The sequence below is a fragment of the Scyliorhinus torazame genome, chromosome 7, assembly GCF_047496885.1.
Source record: "Scyliorhinus torazame isolate Kashiwa2021f chromosome 7, sScyTor2.1, whole genome shotgun sequence".
Classification (NCBI taxonomy): domain Eukaryota; kingdom Metazoa; phylum Chordata; class Chondrichthyes; order Carcharhiniformes; family Scyliorhinidae; genus Scyliorhinus; species Scyliorhinus torazame.
Genome location: NC_092713.1, coordinates 60,278,430 through 60,292,028, shown reverse-complemented (window position 1 = coordinate 60,292,028; position 13,599 = coordinate 60,278,430). Strand labels below are relative to the sequence as shown.

The 13,599-nt window shown below is 45.5% G+C and overlaps 1 protein-coding gene and 1 long non-coding RNA gene across 4 annotated transcripts in view; one reads left to right on the top strand and one right to left on the bottom strand.

Moving 5' to 3' along the window:
- Nucleotides 1-13,599, bottom strand: part of LOC140426248 (ERI1 exoribonuclease 3-like) — a 632,563-nt gene that overhangs the window by 556,906 nt on the left and 62,058 nt on the right. For all 3 annotated transcript variants that reach the window (XM_072510772.1, XM_072510770.1, XM_072510771.1), the window contains exons 4-5: nucleotides 11,813-11,872; nucleotides 8,601-8,692 (exon numbers count right to left, since the gene is read on the bottom strand). In XM_072510772.1, the coding sequence (XP_072366873.1) occupies nucleotides 8,601-8,692; nucleotides 11,813-11,872 (152 nt within the window). The remainder of the gene's footprint in view (nucleotides 1-8,600; nucleotides 8,693-11,812; nucleotides 11,873-13,599) is intronic.
- Nucleotides 1-13,599, top strand: part of LOC140426249 (uncharacterized) — a 125,161-nt gene that overhangs the window by 90,516 nt on the left and 21,046 nt on the right. The window lies entirely within an intron of this gene.

Genomic DNA, 13,599 nt, shown 5'->3' with positions numbered 1-13,599 from the left:
GGGCGGCCTTGGCTTTGTCGAACGCAGCCCTCTTCATCGCCAGCTTCGCTCCCACGTCGTGATAAAACCTGATGGCGTGGCCTTCCCATTTGATGTCATGATCCCTTACCCATCTCAGAACCCGCTCTTGCACTTTGAAGCTACGGAACTTCTCTATTACTAGCTATGGATCCTCAGGGCGAGGTCTCTGCCAGGCCAATCCAACATAGGAGGGGAAGTGAACCCACCCTCCCCTACCATCTTCCCAAACATCTCTGCAAAGTACTCCATGGGTGTGGGATCTTCCATCTCCTCTGGCAGCCCCACAATTCGAATGTTTTGCCTCCTCGACTGGGTCTCTAAAACCTTGGCCTTCAGCGATTTATTCGCCTCAGCCACCAGACACATCTCCGCTTCCAATGAGGCAATCTGATCACTATGTCTCAAAAGGGCCTCTTCCATGTCTTTTATTGTGGCTCCAAGGACTTTCACGGTTTCGTTGGTCTTCTCCAGGGCCACTCGGATGGGTGCCAAGGCCTCGTCCATCGATTTACAGAAGCCCTCCAGCACAACCCGCCAATGGTTAGCAAATTCTTTCGCCACGATACTCGAAAGTACCTCGGCTGTTAGTGGAGTGGCTGGAGCCACAGAGGCCATTTTATCTGCCGGTGAGCTCTAAGAGGCCCCGATTCTGTCGACGAACGTCTACTGTCTGCCTGCTTCCCCTACCTTTTCTGGGCATTTCACATATAGGATCTTTATTCATGTGGGTTTTCAAAAAAAAAATCCTGACACTAAGAGAAAAGGGGCAAAGGTACAGTACTCTAGCAGGAGCCATCTCGTGCACGTCTACATTACGTCACCTGAAGTCCCTATTAATTTTCCTAATTACTTGCTGTACCTGCAAACTAGCCTTTTGGGATTCATGTACAAGAATGCCGAGATCCCTCTGCATCTCAAATCCTTGCACTCTCTGGTCATTTAGATTAAATGCTTCTTTTTTATTTATTTTTTTCTGCCGAAATGGACAATTTCACACTTTCCCACATTATATACTATTTGCTTGGTCATTTCCCACTATAACTTCTTTGCGTCCTCTTCACATCCTACGATCTTACTTATCTTTGCGTCATTAGCAAATTTAGCAACCATATCTTTGATCCCTTGATCCAAATCATTTGTATAAACTGCAAAATCGTGAACTCTCAGCTCTGATCCCTGTGGCATACCACTTATTACATCTTACCAACCAGAAAAAGACCTATTTATGGGCGTACGGTAGCACAGTGAGTAGCACTGTTGCTTCACAGCTCCAGGGTCGCAGGTTTAATTCCTGGCTTGGGTCACTGTCTGTGCGGAGGCTGCATGTTCTCCCCGTGGTTGCGTGGGTTTCCTCAGGTTTCCTCCCACAAGTCCCGAAAGACGTGCTGTTAGGTAATTTGGACATTCTGAATTCTCCCTGTACCCAAACAGGTGCCGGAATGTGTTGACTAGGGGCTTTTCACAGTAACTTCATTGCAGTGTTAATGTAAGCCTACTTGTGACAATAAAGATTATTATTATAATAATACCCTCTGTTTTTATGTTAGCCAGCCATTCTTTCATCCATGCCAGTATATCACCCCTTCACCATGAGCTTATTGGAACAAGAATTCGGTGGGTTGAAACTGGCTGTCGATTTACTATTGTCTGTTCTGCGCTACAATTAAAGGCCAAATTCATCCCCAGCATACACCAGAGAGAACTTTATTTTGTCTCTAACCCATACTGTGAGCACTCAATTCTGACTCTGTCCTATTTTTCAACATTGATACTTATTTAATATTTTGATGGATGTATGTTAGAAACAAAAAAAACGGGAGGACAAAAGTGTCACGTTTTACATGCTTTAAAAGTAATTCCCCCAAAAAACTGTGTGGTGGCTAATTTTATTCTAAAATAAATAAAAGGTTTCAAAACAGTACTGAGGATTTACCAAGGCTCAATTAGAGCCAATTATTATGCTAACTACATGTCTATTTTGTTTCCGAAGGGGGATTGAAAACTAATTACATGACGAACAGAAAAAACTTTGCAGCATCTATGGCCTTTAATAAGTCTATATTATATAATAAAGCAAATCTATGTTAAGTCCCCACTTGAATTTCTGTAATTATTTCTTCTTGGTAATTTTTCTTCTTAAATTTATTTATATTTTATTGCGGTAATTTATTTACTAACATTTTAACTTCTAAATCACTCCTGAAATACATGCTCTCTTTTACATACCAGCTGATAATTCAATTTTCTTATCCATGCTGCAGCAGTCATGCATTGAAATGCACTGAGTGAATGCAGTCGATTGATTCCTCTACCCTTGCTACAGAATTATACAGAAAACCACATGCAATTGTAAAGTGGTTGTGAATTAAAGTAATCTAATTGAAGTGCAACACTTTTGTTACAGTTATGTCTGGAGCAGCTTGTTTCCCCTCATTGCCCCATTTATATTGCAGGGCACCACAATGACCCAAGAGGCTCTAAAGAATATAAATGACTGTGCATCCTTTCATTACGTTCATTGGTTTGTCCCCCAGTACTGCACTTTTTAAAATATTTCTATGTCCTTCCTGTTACCAGTGCATGAAAAAGAGAAGAAAAATGCTGCACATAAATAGCCTACTTTAAAGTATTTATAAATGCGCACATAAAAGGAAATTATGTTTAAATTGAGGTTTTTTTTTAAAGTTTAGTGCCAGTAGGACTTCCGGTGACAGGGGTGTGCTGAGTGTGAAATGTGGTTCTCCTCCTGGAAACTTGACATCAGGAACTTTTAGCCCAAAAAAGGCCACTAAACCCGGAGAAAAAAAAACCATCCTCCTCCAATACTATCACAACAAACGAGACATGCCAGGCAACAATTTGAGGAGCCGAAAAGATGGCAGAATCAGCAAAAGCCTGGAGAGGAGGATTACGGTGATGACGAACACGTGAGTGATGAGGAATCGGCAGCACCGAATGGGGTGGGCCGTCAGGGCATATGATGGGCTGCCCCCCGATAAACAAATGGATGGACCTCCTAACACAGGAATTCCAATTGCAATGGAACGCCATCAAATAAGAAATGATGGCGATGGTGAAGGCCGATAGCGGAAGCGCCGGTCCCCTTTCAAGCGGGGTTGGAAAAGGCAGTGCGGCGACTACATCCACTGGAGGCGACAATCAATAAGCTGGAAAAGGCTGCGACCGAACAGAGCGACCGGATTACCTAACTGGAGACGGAGATGGCAAGGTTGGTGGCGACACAAGGGATGCTGAAGGGGAAGGTTGAAAATCAAGAGAACCGGTCGCACCAGCCAAATCTCCGCATTGTGGGCCTGCCGGAGGGTACCAAGGCCAGGAACCCTACAGAGTACGTGGCCCAGATGCTGGGAGGGGAAAGCTTCCCCTCGTCCCCAGAAGTGGGCAGATAACACAAGTCACTTCAGCCAAAGTCCAAAGCCAGGCAGCACCGGTGGGTCAACATCGCAAAATTGTACCGGTACCAAGACTGGGAAAAGACCCTGAATTGGGCAGGGCACACACGGTCCTGTAAGTGGGAGGGACACTCGATCCGTGTGTACCAGGACATTGGGGCAGAGCTGGCCAAGTGCCGGGCGGAATTCAACACAGTCAAGGCAGCCCTACACAAGAACATGCAGTGTGGGATGCGGTGTCCCGCCAAGTTAGAACATAGAACATAGAAAAATACAGAACAGAACAGGCCCTTCGGCCCACGATGTTGTGCCGAACCTTTGTCCTAGATTAATCATAGATTATCATAGAGTTTACAGTGCAGAAGGAGGCCATTCGGCCCATTGAGTCTGCACCGGCTCTTGGAAAGAGCACCCTACCCATGGTCAACGCCTCCACCCAACACTAAGGGCAATTTTGGACACTAAGGGCAATTTATCATGGCCAATCCACCTAACCTGCACATCTTTGGACTGTGGGAGGAAACCAGAGCACCCGGAGGAAACCCACGCACACACGGGGTTCTGAGTGACTTTCCAAGGTAAGGAGTACTATTTCACTGCACTGGAAGAAGCAGTCAATTTTGTGCGTAAACATATGCTGGGAAGGCAGCGACACCAGCAGTGAACTCAAACTCTAGTTTCCTCTGTTGAAAGAAAGACTAATTGCGCAGGTGGATCTGCCTCGTCTTCCTTCTAACTATGAGTCTCAGGAGTCTTTAGGGTAGCATGGTAGCAAAGTGGTTAGTACTATGGCTTCACAGTGCCAGGGTCCCAGATCGATGCCAGCTTGGGCCCGCAGAGGTGACATCGGAAACAAGGGCGCCGCAAACAGCCATCTTGGAGGGCCTTGAACCAAAGGGAAGCCCCGGAGTGCAGGGACACATCCACAAGGCGTACACAATGATGGTGGCCATCTTGGCTGGCCCTTGGGCAAAAGGAAACTCCAGAGTGCAGGGGCGCATCCACAAGGTCGGTATGGCTGATCCCGCAAGGTGGGAGGGGGTCAGAAACCACCACCCCCAGATCCATGGTCTTCTCTGAAAAGTCTGAGAGCCGACAAAGTCTTCCTCCAGGAGACCCACCTGAGGGAGAAAGGCCGGATGCGGGTAAGGGCGGCACGGCAGCACAGTGGTTAGCACTGTTGCTTCACAGCGCCAGGGTTCTAGGCTCGATTCCCGGCTTGGGTCACTGTCTGTGCGGAGTCTGCACGTTCTCCCCATGTCTGCATGAGTTTCCTCCGGGTGCTCCAGTTTCCACCCACAAGTCCCGAAAGACGTGCTATTAGGTAATTTGGACATTCTGAATTCTCCCTCTGTGTACCCGAACAGGTGCCGGAATGTGGTGACTAGGGGCTTTCACTGTAACTTCATTACAGTGTTAATGTAAGCCTACTTGTGACAATAAAGATTATTATTATTATAAGAAAGAGCTGGGTGGGACAGACTTACAAATCATACTACGGGACAAGGGCTGGAGGAGTGGCCATACTGCCCAATAAGAGGACACCACTTACAGCGACAAAGACGGTTATGAGCAAAGGGGCACATTTCGTCATGATTAGTGGTGTCCTGGAAGGGGCACCAGTGGTCCTCGTAAATGTGTACGCTCCCAACTGGGACAATGTGGAAATCATGAAGAAAACCATGGCAGAAATCCCCGACATAGACTCACACCGACTCATCTAGGGGGGACTTCAACTGCGTACAGGACCCAAGGGCAGACAAATCAAACCCCAAGTCGGGAAAAGATCAAACATATCAAAGGAATTGAAGCTTTCATGGAATAGATGGAGGCAGTGGACCATGGAGATTCAAAAACCCAGAGGAGAAGGCGTTCTTCCAAGAACATAGAGTATATACCAGGATTGACTTCTTCATAGGTGGGAAAGCGGTGATTCCAGGGAGAATAGGAGGGGAGTACTCCACAACCATAATCTCTGACTACGCTCCACACTACGTGGATGTGAGCTTGGAAACAGGCCTGACACAACACCCCCCATGGGGACTGGATACAGCCCTCCAGGCCGATAAGGCATTCTGTGAATAGAGATACTTCGAAGATGAAACAAGCAAAGTGGATAATGGGGATCCTGTAGATGTAGTATATCTGGACTTTCAGAAGGCGTTTGATAAGTTGCCGCACAGAAGGTTAATTCACAAGGTTAAATCACAGGGTAATTTATTAGCTTGGATAGAAGACTGGCTGACGAACAGAAGACAGAGAGTCGGGATAAATGGTCTTTTTCTGGATGGCAAGATGTAACTAGCGGGGTGCCATGGGTTTGGTCCATGGACCCCAGCTATTTATAATCTATATAAATATCCTGGATATACGGATAGAACGTTCTATAGCCAAATTTACAGTTGACACAAAAATATGTGGGACAAAGTTGCTATGAGGAAATAAGAACCTTACAAATGGTTAATGATAGATTAGGAGAGTGGACCAAAATGTGGCAAACGGAATATAATGTGGATAAATGTGACATCATGCATTTTGGTCGGCAAAACAGGAAGGCAACTTGTTATCTAATTGGGGAGAGATTTCAGGGTGCTCCGTTGCAGAGGGATCTGGGGCATTCTGGTTAATAAGTCACAAAAACTAGCATGCAGGAACAGCAGATAATAAGGAAGGCAAATGGAAATTTGGCCTTTATAGCTAAAGGAATAAAGTATAAAAGTAGGGAAGCGTTGCTGCGGCTGTACAAGACATTGGCGAGACCGCACCTGGAGTACTGTGTACAGTTTTGGTCCCCTTATTTGAGGAAAGATGTAGTTGCATGAGAGGCAGTTCAGTGGAGGTTCACTCGGTTGATTCCAGAGATGAGAGGTTTGTCGTATGAAACGAGATTGAACAGTTTAGGCCTATACTCTCTAGAGTTTAGAAGAATGAGGGGAGATCAAATTGAGGTATAGAAGATGATAAATGGTATTGACAAAATAGACGTAGGGTGGATGCTTCCTCTTGTGGAGCAATCTAGAATGAGAGATCATAGTTTTAGGATAAGAGAGAGCAGATTTAAAACAGAGTGGAGGAGAAATTATTTTTCTCAAAGGGACGTGAATCTGTGAAATTCATTATCCCAGAGTGTGATGGAGGCGGGGGCATTGGGTAAATTTGAGGAAGAGACAGACTTTTAATTAGTAATGGGTTAAAGGGTTATGGAGAACGGGCAGGAAAGTGAGTTGAGGCCGAGAGGAGATCAACCATGATCTATTGGCTGGCTCAAGGAGCTGAATTGCCTACTCCTGCTCCTAATTCTTACGCTCTTATGACTGCACAAAAATATACCCAAAAACATTTTTGCTTTGTTTTCAGAGTGCTCAGCAGCAGTCCCTTTCAGAATGGATGGTCTGACTGCTCAATGCCAAGATAAATGAATGGAGTTCACCCATATCCCTGAAAATTGTAATCAGGGTCCTAGCCGGAATGTGTCGACTCGGGGATTATCACAGTAACTTCATTATGGTGTTAATCTAAGCCTATTTGCGACACTAATAAAGATTACTATGGGCAGCACAGTAACATAGTGGTTAGCACTGTGACTTCACAGAGCCAGGGTCCCAGGTTCGATTCCCGCTTGGGTCACTGTCTGTGCGGATTCTGCACATTCTCGCCGTGTCTGCGTGGATTTCCTCCGGGTGCTCCGTTTCCTCCCACAGTCCAAAGATGTGCAGGTTAGATGGACTGGCCATGGTAAATTGCCCTTAGGTTAGATGGGATTGCTGGTTACAGGGATAGGATGGAGGGGTGGGCTTAATTTGGGTGCTCTTCCCAAGAGCCGGTGAAGACTCGATGGGCTAAATGGCCTCCTTCTGCACTGTAAATTCTATGATGAAGAGGTGTTAGTGAGCCTTCTTCTTGAACCACTGAAAGCTGTGTTATGTAGGGACACTCATGTTGCTGGTGGGTAGGGAATACCAAGATTTTGGGCAGCACGGTAGCACAGTGGTTAGCACTGTTGCTTCACAGCTCCACGGTCCCATGGTCGATACCCAGCTTGGGTCACTGTCTGTGCGGAGTCTGCACGTTCTCCCTTTGTCTGCGTGGGTGTCCTCGGGTGCTCTGGTTTCCTGCCACAGTCCAAAGATGTGCAGGTTAGGTAGATTGGTTGGCCATGCTAAATTTCCCTTAGTGTCCAAAAAGATTAGGTGGAGTTGCTTAGTTACGGGGGTGGGGTGGAGGTGTGGGCTTAAGTAGGGTGCTCTTTGCAAGGGCCGGTACAGACTTGATGGGCCGAATGGCCTCCTTCTGCACTGTAAATTCTATGATTTTGACCCAGCAATGATGAAGGAATTACATTATATTCCCAAGTCAAGATGGTGTGTGGCTTTCAGGAAATTGTACCTGCTGCCTTTGTTCTTCAAGGTAGTAGAGATCAGAGGTTTGGAAGGTGCAGCTGAATTTGGACTGTAATCAGACGTATTTTAAGATAATCCTCTTTGGCTTCTGCAAGCATATCGTGACTCTGTACCTATCTTGTCTGCCAACTCAACTGTAATTTGGATGCTAAGAATCTCAGTTCAACTCCACAGCCACTCCATTACCAAGATTACTTTCTTCCTCTTCCCATGCTGTTCACCTCTTCTTGGTAGAAACACTAACACAGGACATTTTCATTTCAAGGCCTAATTTTTCACAGGCTCCTGAATCAACTTACAAAAGGAGAAACAGCAACGCTTCTGTTCTCACTTGCATGAAGTCGGATACTTTCGTCATCATGCTTTGTACACAATGAAAACATTTTTTCTTTTGTTCAAACATCTTTAGTTCTCCTGTCCACCACTAGTGCTCGCTCATTCAGTCAACTCTGCAATCCTCTCTGTCCTTGGTGTCCCCGTCCCACCTCTCATTCTGCTTTAAGTAACATCCTCAATTGACATAACCTTGATTACATTTCCATTCCCCGAACCCAACGTTTTCCCTTCTGTTTGGAATTCAGTGCTGTTTCTCCCAATTTAAAGCACTGAGAGACATCTTCTGTCTGCAAAACGCATCACAGAAATAAAGGTTGCCAGAAACATTATGCCAAATAGATAAATTCTGTTAGGACCAGCAGGCCTGTTGCATTAATGAAGATAATAAAATATTATCTTGTCAATTTCAATGTAAATTCGAATTTCTTACATTGTTTTTAAATCCCAATCTCCACAGGTTACAAAGATGGAATTGACTTTAGGATTCAGCAAACCTTCGTTTCTCATCCAGTCATCAGCCATCTGCAAAAAACAAAAAAAATTGAACAACAAACGAATAAAGCTAAACCAAGCTTATTTCCGATGCGGTTATGAAACTTTATCCAGCACACAGGCGCAATGTGCTTCTTTCAACACAAGAAATTAGTCATTTGATCCAAAGAGCTACTGTGTTACACCACACAAACCTCCTGACACTCTATACTTTCCACTCCCCATTCTGCCTTTCATACCCTCCATTCATTGCTCCCTCGTGTGTGCACAAACTTCTCCTGAAATTTGTCATTGCAATTGTCTTCAACCGCTCTGTCTGACAGCGAGTTCCACATTCACCCCATTCTCTGTGTAAAGATGTTGAACGATCAATCTTGTCGAAGGTTACACAGAAATTTTGAAGGGCAAGGAGGGTATATAGTGACAATGGTTATCGTCATTGAGGGTGTAATTTAAGACTTTAATTATCGTTGAGAGAAGGGTGGAAACCTGTTTGCAGAGATTGAAACATGGAGTTGTGAGAAAGTTGGGCACAGATTTGAGAAGCAACAAAACAGACAATAACTTTAGAGAGGAAAGTAAGGATGAATGTGGATTTTTAGGAGGGCGTGATGATGGTGATTTTGAAAAGAAGTGGTACAGTAGCTGATGAAAGGGAACTATTTACAATGTGAACCAGCATGGACGCCAGGAAGAGAATTTGGGAGATCAGCACTTTAGTAGTGTGGTCAAGGGAGCAGAAGGTGGGTCTTGTAGACAATATCAGTTTAGAGGGGACATTAGTAGAATTAGAATGGAAACCACAGGAAAATGTAGGTTCTGGACGATCTACCTTGGTGAGAACCTTGGTTGGAGGTATAGCTTGATGGGCAAGGGGAGGGGAGATGAAACAGAGGCAGCTTAACAGATGTTCTGAATTTCATTGACAAAGAAGTCCATAAGTTCTCTGTACATGTTGTTGCAAGTAAAAGGTGGAAGGAATAAGGGAGAGAAGTTGAAGGAGGCAGTTGGAAGTGGAGAGAAAGCCAGGGATTACTGTTACTTTCTAGGATGATCTTGAACATAGAACATAGAACATTACAGCGCAGTACAGGCCCTTCGGCCCTCGATGTTGCGCCGACCTGTGAAACCACTCTAAAGCCCATCTACACTATTCCCTTATCATCCATATGCCTATCCAATGACCATTTGAATACCCTTAGTGTTGGCGAGTCCACTACTGTTGCAGGCAGGGCATTCCACACGCTTACTACTCTCTGAGTAAAGAACCTACCTCTGACATCTGTCTTATATCTATCTCCCCTCAATTTAAAGCTAAGTCCCCTCGTGCTAGACATCACCATCCGAGGAAAAAGGCTCTCACTGTCCACCCTATCCAATCCTCTGATCATCTTGTATGCCTCAATTAATTCACCTCTTAACCTTCTTCTCTCAAACGAAAACAGCCTCAAGTCCCTCAGCCTTTCCTCATAAGATCTTCCCTCCATACCAGGCAACATTCTGGTAAATCTCCTCTGCACCCTTTCCAATGCTTCCACATCCTTCCTATAATGTGGCGACCAGAATTGCATGCAATACTCCAAATGCGGCCGCACCAGAGTTTTGTACAGCTGCAACATGACCTCATGGCTCCGAAACTCAATCCCTCTACCAATAAAAGCTAACACACCGTACGCCTTCTTAACAACCCTCTCAACCTGAGTGGCACCTTTCAGGGATCTATGTACATGGACACCGAGATCTCTCTGCTCATCCACACTGCCAAGAATCTTACCATTAGCCCAGTACTCTTGTCTTCCTGAAGTAGTGTGTTTTTCCACAAGTGAACAAAACACAATCGTGCTTGATGTTATTGAACCAGGTTTGGTGATAAATGGCTATACCAATTATGGGCCAGATATGCTCATCTGTGTTTCTCAGGCTTGAGGAGGCAAAGAAGGATGCCATAAAATGGGCCCATCTATCCAGTTGAAGAGGTATGGAACAGCCCACAATATACAGTTTTGGGAGCCAGTTTAGCTCACTTGGCTAGACAGCTGGTTTGTGATGCAGAACAAGGTCAGCAGTGTGGGATCAATTCCCATACCGGCTGAAGTTATTCATGAAGGCCTGCCTTCTCAACCTTGCCCCTCACCTTAGGTGTGGTGATCCTCAGGTTAAATCACTGCCAGTCAGCTCTCTCCCTCAAAGGGAGAGCAGCCTATGGTTATCTGGGACTATGGTGACTTTACCTTCCCGTTACAATTAAATAGTTGAAAGCTCGCAGCAGGTAAAATTAGCATAGCAATTACTGTGGCATTGATTCTTTGAGATAACAGTGTTCCAATACTGCACATTGAACATGACTCATTGAACATGACTTAAAGATGACAGTGTCATTACATGGTAGCACAGTGTTTAGCACTGTTGCTTCACAGCATGAGGGACCTGGGTTCAATTCCCAGCTTGGGTCACTGCCTGTGCGGAGTCTGCACGTTCTCCCCATGTCTGTGTGGGTTTCCTCCGGGTGCTCCGGTTTCCTCCCACAAGTCCCGAAAGATGTGCTTGTTAGGTGAATTGGACATTCAGAATTCTCCCTCAGTGTGCCCAAACAGGCGCTGGAGGGGATTTTCACAGTAACTTCATTGCAGTTAGTGTAAGCCTACTTTTGACACTAATAAAGATTATTATTATTATTAAATGTTGCCAGCCAGGCAAAAAAAGCCTGCTTTGCTAACTGCAAATGTTGGTCGCCAACAGGTTGGTTTTGTAGCACAGGTTATACTCTATTGCACTGCTATGTTTTCTTCAATTTGGTATTTCATCAGTTTCACTAAAAAAGTGGCCACGATTTAAGAAATAAATGTATGGACAAACTGAAAACTTTAAAGTTTTATAATCTTACTCAAACTCAAGGGCTAATCTACACATTCTAACCTACCTTGATATAACGGAAGCACCAAAATTTCTCTTTTTTGATTTGAAATGCTCATTAATCGATAACTGTATGGAAATGAGTAGCGTTAGAAGGGCTACAAAAAAAGTTAATTGAGTAGTGTCCAAAGAATTCATTTTCGTAAAAAAGCTCACTCTGCCAAAATTATAGGTATATCAATAAGAGTAAAAGAGAGTTCAAAACAAAGTCTAGTGTTAAGATGTCATCTTATTCACCTGAAGGGCTTGCTGTAATGTTGGTTTCCCATCCACCATGGACTGCACAATCCCTGTGAGCTATAAGTAGAAAATAAGAAATCAAGTTAAAATCAAATGAAATTGAAATAACATAGCTGATGATTGTGAGCATTTTGAGGTTAAGTAACATGATGAAAAGCAATAAATTAAAGAATGATACAGAAACTTTAAAAAGGCAACCTCGGTCCTGAAATATCACAAGGGATATCTAAATCAAAACTACTATGATGATCTAGACTAGAGCAGAATGTTCAATTCACAGGCATCAGGTTGAACCTTGTTGTTAAACTTTAAGAGTTTGTCTTTGATAATCTCTGCTGGTCACAACTGTAAGCAGTTGAATGCCTACACTCAGGATTATGCACAAACCAACTAAAACCTACTTACATATCATGGGTGAGATTCTCCGACCCCCCGCCGGGTCGGAGAATCGCCGGGGGCTGGCGTGAATCCCGCCCCCACCAGTTGCCGAATTCTCCGGTACCGGAGATTCGGCGGGGGCGGGAATCGCGCCGCACCGGTTGGCCCCCCCCCCCCCCCCGTCAATTCTCGGGCCCGGATGGGCCGAAGTCCCGCTGCTAGAATGCATGTCCCGCTGGCGTGGATTAAACCACCTCTCTTACCGGCGGGACAAGGCGGCGCGGGCGGGCTCCGGGGTCCTGGGGGGGGCGCGGGGCGATCTGGCCCCGGGGGGTGCTCCCACGGTGGCCTGGCCCGCGATCGGGGCCCACCGATCTGCGGGCGGGCCTGTGCCGTGGGAGCACTCTTTTCCTTCCGCCTTCTCCACGGTCTCCACCATGGCGGAGGCGGAAGAGACTCCCTCCACAGCGCATGCGCGGGGATGCCGTGAGCGACCGCTAACGCTCCCGCACATGCGCCGCCCGGCAATGTCATTTCCGCGCCAGCTGGCGGGGCACCAAAGGCCTTTTCCGCCAGCTGGCGGGGCGGAAGTCAGTCCGGCTCGGACCTAGCCCCTCAAGGTGAGGGTTTAGCCGGTCAAGGGGCGGAGGATTCTGCAACTTTGGGACGGCGCGATGCCGGACTGATTTGTGCCGTTTTTGGCACCGGTCGGCGGACATCGCGCCGATACCGGAGAATTACGCCCCACAACTTGAGAGTGCACCATAGGAAACCTTCGTGCTCTGAACTACATTTTGAATCTTTCATACATGCCCTTAGCCAAATCTGCCAAGTTCAGGTGGAAAAACTTCAGCGAGACCGGCCAGATATAAATTGTTACACTGCTTTATTTATAGACAGCAAGGGAATGTACAAAGTAATAGAAATCTATTCAACTAGCTACAAGAGAACAATAAAAATTAAGTATACCACACTGTTCCTATTAAGCAAGAATGCTTCACTAGGCCAGTTTTCTTCCCCAGACCTAGGTGTTTGACTGACTGACCAATGTTCCTTTGCTCTCCTCTCCATGTTCCCAAACAACAGGACGGCTCTCTCCATGACTACTCATTTCATTGATCCGCCAGCAGGCTTTTCAGTAACACTAAAAATATAACAAAATTCATGCAGATTTGCAGTTCCATTGCTAACCTTGTTCAGGAAAAGTACTAAGAATTCAAGAAGTGTTGATCCACAAATTACTGAGATAATAATGAAGAGTTCACATCGCCCATTTTTATTAGTGTGCTAAAGAAAATAGCAATTTCTGGCAAGGAAGAGATACACCATTAGTTGTGAATTATATAAATTGCGGGACAATTTGCACTGCTCAACAATTAACCTCACAAAACAAAAACACGTAATCA